This window comes from Oncorhynchus keta, unplaced genomic scaffold, assembly GCF_023373465.1.
Source record: "Oncorhynchus keta strain PuntledgeMale-10-30-2019 unplaced genomic scaffold, Oket_V2 Un_contig_398_pilon_pilon, whole genome shotgun sequence".
Taxonomy (NCBI): domain Eukaryota; kingdom Metazoa; phylum Chordata; class Actinopteri; order Salmoniformes; family Salmonidae; genus Oncorhynchus; species Oncorhynchus keta.
Genome location: NW_026287545.1, coordinates 1 through 7,500, shown reverse-complemented (window position 1 = coordinate 7,500; position 7,500 = coordinate 1). Strand labels below are relative to the sequence as shown.

Sequence of the window (7,500 nt, the reverse complement as noted above, 5' to 3'; positions counted from 1 at the left end):
AAATCATTACCTGAGGATAGAAACATGTAAAGTACAAATATTTGCGTAGACTGACCAGACCAGTTTAAAAAGCAGTATCAGTCAGAAGACAGACAGTGAGGAATCAGATTTAGATTGTATTGAGTATACAGTCCACACCATATCTATTTAGACAGTGAGGTATCAGATTTAGATTGTATTGAGTATACAGTCCACACCATATCTATTTAGACAGTGAGTTATCAGATTTAGATTGTATTGAGTATACAGTCCACACCATATATATTTAGACAGTGAGGAATCAGATTTAGATTGTATTGAGTATACAGTCCACACCATATCTATTTAGACAGTGAGGTATCAGATTTAGATTGTATTGAGTATACAGTCCACACCATATCTATTTAGACAGTGAGTTATCAGATTTAGATTGTATTGAGTATACAGTCCACACCATATATATTTAGACAGTGAGGAATCAGATTTAGATTGTATTGAGTATACAGTCCACACCATATCTATTTACACAGTGAGGTATCAGATTTAGATTGTATTGAGTATACAGTCCACACCATATCTATTTAGACAGTGAGGTATCAGATTTAGATTGTATTGAGTATACAGTCCACACCATATATATTTAGACAGTGAGGAATCAGATTTAGATTGTATTGAGTATACAGTCCACACCATATCTATTTAGACAGTGAGGTATCCGATTTAGATTGTATTGAGTATACAGTCCACACCATATCTATTTAGACAGTGAGGTATCAGATTTAGATTGTATTGAGTATACAGTCCTCACCATATCTATTTAGACAGTGAGGTATCAGATTTAGATTGTATTGAGTATACAGTCCACACCATATCTATTTAGACAGTGAGGAATCAGATTTAGATTGTATTGAGTATACAGTCCACATCATATCTATTTAGACAGTGAGGTATCAGATTTAGATTGTATTGAGTATACAGTCCACACCATATCTATTTAGACAGTGAGGAATCAGATTTAGATTGTATTGAGTATACAGTCCACACCATATCTATTTAGACAGTGAGGTATCAGATTTAGATTGTATTGAGTATACAGTCCTCACCATATCTATTTAGACAGTGAGGTATCAGATTTAGATTGTATTGAGTATACAGTCCACACCATATCTATTTAGACAGTGAGGAATCAGATTTAGATTGTATTGAGTATACAGTCCACACCATATCTATTTAGACAGTGAGGTATCCGATTTAGATTGTATTGAGTATACAGTCCTCACCATATCTATTTAGACAGTGAAGCTAACATTTAAAATGTGGCTCTATTCTCCAACATTTTGGATTTGAGGTCAAATGTTTCATATGACGTGACAGTTTATAATGTCACCTTTAATTTGAGGTTATTTTAAGACAAGTGTTTCACTATTAAAAATTAAAACAATTTATGTTTCTAGTCTCCCCATTTGAAGAAGTCTTAAGTATTCTGAACAATTCACACATAGTGTATTAAAATAGTCAAAAAATTAGTTTTTTTGTCGTAAACTCGTTGGTTGCATTTGCAGTTTGTTTTGGTTGTGTTTTTGTTTGTGTTTTGCCCAATAATAAAATGGTGGATGATGAGTGGAGTACTTTTCTGTCTAAGAGAGTAACATGTTTCTAAACAATAATAAATGTATCCTGAGGATGCCATGATTAAGAAAAATAATGAAAGATTCATGAAAAAAAATGAGTGAGAAAGTTACAGAGGCTACAACAAAACATGCTAACCTCTCACCATGACCAATAACAGAGACTACAACAAAACATGCTAACCTCTCACCATTACCAATAACAGAGACTACAACAAAACATGTTAACCTCTCACCATTACCAATAACAGAGACTACAACAAAACATGCTAACCTCTCACCATTACCAATAACAGAGACTACAACAAAACATGCTAACCTCTCACCATTACCAATAACAGAGACTACAACAAAACATGCTAACCTCTCACCATTACCAATAACAGAGACTACAACAAAACATGCTAACCTCTCACCATTACCAATAACAGAGACTACAACAAAACATGCTAACCTCTCACCATTACCAATAACAGAGACTACAACAAAACATGCTAACCTCTCACCATTACCAATAACAGAGACTACAACAAAACATGCTAACCTCTCACCATTACCAATAACAGAGACTACAACAAAACATGCTAACCTCTCACCATTACCAATAACAGAGACTACAACAAAGCATGCTAACCTCTCAATTACATAACAGAGACTACAACAAAACATGCTAACCTCACCATTACCAATAACAGAGACTACAACAAAGCATGCTAACCTCTCACCATTACCAATAACAGAGACTACAACAAAACATGCTAACCTCTCACCATTACCAATAACAGAGACTACAACAAAACATGCTAACCTCTCACCATTACCAATAACAGAGGATACAACAAAACATGCTAACCTCTCACCATTACCAATAACAGAGGATACAACAAAACATGCTAACCTCTCACCATTACCAATAACAGAGACTACAACAAAACATGCTAACCTCTCACCATTACCAATAACAGAGACTACAACAAAGCATGCTAACCTCTCACCATTACCAATAACAGAGACTACAACAAAACATGCTAACCTCTCACCATTACCAATAACAGAGACTACAACAAAACATGTTAACCTCTCACCATTACCAATAACAGAGACTACAACAAAACATGCTAACCTCTCACCATTACCAATAACAGAGACTACAACAAAGCATGTTAACCTCTCACCATTACCAATAACAGAGACTACAACAAAACATGCTAACCTCTCACCATTACCAATAACAGAGGCTACAACAAAACATGTTAACCTCTCACCATTACCAATAACAGAGGATACAACAAAACATGCTAACCTCTCATCATTACCAATAACAGAGGCTACAACAAAACATGCTAACCTCTCACCATTACCAATAACAGAGGCTACAACAAAACATGCTAACCTCTCACCATTACCAATAACAGAGGCTACAACAAAACATGCTAACCTCTCACCATTACCAATAACAGAGGGGGTCTGATCTTTGTGCCTCTGTAACTTTCTCATTCATCATTATTCTCGATTCATTCCTGATTATTCATCATCATAGTAGCATCCACATGAATGTAGAAGTGTTCAGAAACATCTTCTATTCTTACTGACAATACAAGTGAAGTGACTCCAAAATGACAGGACATTATTCACCATTCAGTTTCTATTAGGAAAACATCCAAAACACAACCAAGACAAACTGCTAATTAATTCAACAAGTTAGTAGAATCACAAGCTTGATGTAATCACTGCAGGCATGGAATATGGGACCAAATACTAAACGTATGACTACTTTAATACACTATAAGTGAATATAACCGAATAATTACGACTTTTCAAATGCTTTCATATCTGATAATACTGACCTCAGAGTCTCCAGTTTACAGTGGGGATTCCCCAGTCCAGCAGAGAGCAGCTTCACTCCTGAATCCTTCAGGTCATTGTTACTCAGATCCAGCTCTCTCAGGTGTGAGGGGTTTGACCTCAGCGCTGAGACCAGAGAAGCACAGCCTTCCTCTGTGACTCCACAGCCTGACAGCCTGACAAAGAGATCATCATGACTTCACAAACACACTGTTAATTTAACACCAGTAGTGTAGAAGGACAATGGCAGATGCATTTGGTTAATTCTCCCAAACAACATATAGATTCATCTTCCGTCTCCTAGAATTGTATGGTCATATTGTTATACAGATGTGAAAATCAATGAATTTATTCAATATGTTTTTCAAAATAATATACAGTGCCTTGCGAAAGTATTCGGCCCCCTTGAACTTTGCGACCTTTTGCCAAATTTCAGGCTTCAAACATAAAGATATAAAACTGTATTTTTTTTGTGAAGAATCAACAACAAGTGGGACACAATCATGAAGTGGAACAACATTTATTGGATATTTCAAACTTTTTTAACAAATCAAAAGCTGAAAAATTGGGTGTGCAAAATTATTCAGCCCCCTTAAGTTAATACTTTGTAGCGCCACCTTTTGCTGAGATTACAGCTGTAAGTCGCTTGGGGTATGTCTCTATCAGTTTTGCACATCGAGAGACTGACATTTTTTCCCATTCCTCCTTGCAAAACAGCTCGAGCTCAGTGAGGTTGGATGGAGAGCATTTGTGAACAGCAGTTTTCAGTTCTTTCCACAGATTCTCGATTGGATTCAGGTCTGGACTTTGACTTGGCCATTCTAACACCTGGATATGTTTATTTTTGAACCATTCCATTGTAGATTTTGCTTTATGTTTTGGATCATTGTCTTGTTGGAAGACAAATCTCTGTCCCAGTCTCAGGTCTTTTGCAGACTCCATCAGGTTTTCTTCCAGAATGGTCCTGTATTTGGCTCCATCCATCTTCCCATCAATTTTAACCCTCTTCCCTGCTGAAGAAAAGCAGGCCCAAACCATGATGCTGCCACCACCATGTTTGACAGTGGGGATGGTGTGTTCAGGGTGATGAGCTGTGTTGCTTTTTACGCCAAACATAACGTTTTGCATTGTTGCCAAAAAGTTCAATTTTGGTTTCATCTGACCAGAGCACCTTCTTCCACATGTTTGATGTGTCTCCCAGGTGGCTTGTGGCAAACTTTAAACAACACTTTTTATGGATATCTTTAAGAAATAGCTTTCTTCTTGCCACTCTTCCATAAAGGCCAGATTTGTGCAATATACGACTGATTGTTGTCCTATGGACAGAGTCTCCCACCTCAGCTGTAGATCTCTGCAGTTCATCCAGAGTGATCATGGGCCTCTTGGCTGCATCTCTGATCAGTCTTCTTCTTGTATGAGCTGAAAGTTTAGAGGGACGGCAAGGTCTTGGTAGATCTGCAGTGGTCTGATACTCCTTCCATTTCAATATTATCGCTTGCACAGTGCTCCTTGGGATGTTTAAAGCTTGGGAAATCTTTTTGTATCCAAATCCGGCTTTAAACTTCTTCACAACAGTATCTCGGACCTGCCTGGTGTGTTCCTTGTTCTTCATGATGCTCTCTGTGCTTTTAACAGACCTCTGAGACTATCAGGTGCATTTATACGGAGACTTGATTACACACAGGTGGATTGTATTTATCATCATTAGTCATTTAGGTCAACATTGGATCATTCAGAGATCCTCACTGAACTTCTGGAGAGAGTTTGCTGCACTGAAAGTAAAGGGGCTGAATAATTTTGCACGCCCAATTTTTCAGTTTTTGATTTGTTAAAAAGTTTGAAATATCCAATAAATGTCGTTCCACTTCATGATTGTGTCCCACTTGTTGTTGATTCTTCACAAAAATATACAGTTTTATATCTTTATGTTTGAAGCCTGAAATGTGGCAAAAGGTCGCAAAGTTCAAGGGGGCCGAATACTTTCGCAGGGCACTGTATTATACATATTATAATACATATTTTTCTCTAAACTGAATATTTCTTCCTGATGATTAGTTCTTATATGTCATTTTATTTACTCACAGAACAGCTCTGGAGGCTTTGACCACTGGCAGCAGCCTCAGAAGACCTTCCTCTGATCTGGAGTATTTCTTCAGGTCAAACACATCCAGCTCCTTTTCTGAAGTCAGTAACACAAAGACCAGAGCTGACCACTGTCCAGGTGACAGGTTGGGTTTTGAGAGACTTCCTGATCTCAGGTAGCTTTGGATCTCCTCCACTAGAGAATGGTCCTTCAGTTCATTCAGACAGTGGAACAGATTGATGCTCCTCTCTGGAGAGGGATTCTCCCTGATCTTCTCCTTGATGTACTTGACTGTTTCTTCATGGCTCTGTGAGCTACTTCTTGTCATTGTTAGTAGACCTCGTAAGTGCTTCTGATTGGACTCCAGTGAGAGGCCCAGAAGGAAGCGGAGGAAAAGGTCCAGGTTTCCTGTCTCACTTTGTAAAGCTTTATCCACAGCACTCTTGTAGAAAGTAACTTTACGCCTTTGTTTGATCCTCACAGAAAAGCTCCTGGACGTCGTTCTCAGTTTGTCCATTACATTCTCATTGTTGTTGATGAATGAGAGGAACACATATACAGCAGCCAGAAACTCCTGAATGCTCAGATGAACAAAGCAGTACACCTTGTCCTGGTACAGCCCACATTCCTCTTTAAAGAGCTGTGTGCACAATCCTGAGTACACTGAGGCTTCATTGACATCAATGCCAGCCTCTTTCAGGTCTTCTTCATAGAAAATCAGATTGCCCTTCACAAGCTGCTGAAAAGCCAGTTTTCCCAGTGACAGAATGCTCTCTTTATTCCAGTGTGGACCTGTCTCTTCTTTCCCAAGATACTTTTCATTCTTCTGTTTGGTATAAAACATCACAAGGTGTGTGTACATCTCAGTCAGAGTCTTGGGCATCTCTTCTCTCTTGTGTTTCAGCATGTATTCAAGGACTATAGCAGAAATCAACAGAAGACTGGAATGTGGCACATGATGTGGAGGCTCCTTGATGTCTTTATGTGTGAGATGATTCTGCTGGCCAGGTCCTCATCACTGAATCTCTTCCTGAAGTACTCCTCCTTCTGTGGGTCATTGAACCCTCGTACCTCTGTCACCTGGTCAACACACCCTGAAGGGATCTTATTGGCTGCTGCAGGTCGGGTAGTTATCCAGAGGAGAGCAGAGGGAAGCAGATTTCCCTTGATGAGATTTGTCAGCAGAACATCCACTGAGTTGACTCTGTGACGTCCCAACAGATCTTGTTCTTCTGGAAGTCTAGGGGGCAGTCGACACTCATCCAGACCATCAAAGATGAACAGAACTTTGTACTTGTCATAGTTGGAGATTCTGATTGTTTGGTTTCCATTGAGAAGTGATTGAGAAGTTCAATGAAAGTGTGTTGATCCGCTTTCATCAAATTCAGCTCCCGAAAAGGGAATGAAAATACAAATTGGACATCCTGATTTGCTTTTCCTTCAGCCCAATCCAGAATGAACTTCTGCACAGAGACTGTTTTTCCAATGCCAGTGACTCCTTTGTCAGCACAGTTCTGATAAGTTTGTCTTGTCCAGTTAAGGGTTTGAAGATGTCGTTGCATTTGATTGCAGTCTCTGGTCTTGCTTGTTTCTGGTTGTTGTCTCAATCTGTCTCAGCTCATGTTCATTATTGACCTCTCCTGTTCCACACCCTCTGTGATGTAGAGCTCTGTGTAGATCTTATTGAGAAGTGTTGGGTTTCCTTGTTTAGCGATCCCCTCAAATACACATTGAAACTTCTTCTTTAGATTAGATTTGAGTTCACGTTGGCAAATCACAGCAAGCTCATCTGAATGAAGAAATACCACAGAGGATATTAATATTACGTCTGTTTTAATGTCTACAGTATTGTAGGACTATTATAAAGTTTTTTTTTAATCAATAATGACTAATTATGTATACATTTCAATCAGGACTGACTAATCAGAATACTATTATGTTACTGTATAGATGTATGAATTTTCT

General features: G+C 38.5%; 1 protein-coding gene across 2 annotated transcripts in view; it reads right to left on the bottom strand.

Annotated features, from left to right (window-relative positions):
- LOC127924397 (NLR family CARD domain-containing protein 3-like) overlaps positions 1 to 6,735 on the bottom strand; it is an 8,608-nt gene extending 1,873 nt beyond the window's left edge. For both annotated transcript variants that reach the window (XM_052509142.1, XM_052509143.1), the window contains exons 1-2: positions 5,535 to 6,735; positions 3,455 to 3,628 (exon numbers count right to left, since the gene is read on the bottom strand). In XM_052509142.1, coding sequence (XP_052365102.1) covers positions 3,455 to 3,628; positions 5,535 to 6,442 — 1,082 coding nt within the window. In that variant the 5' untranslated portion in view covers positions 6,443 to 6,735. The remainder of the gene's footprint in view (positions 1 to 3,454; positions 3,629 to 5,534) is intronic.
- Positions 6,736 to 7,500: the final 765 nt, after the last annotated feature.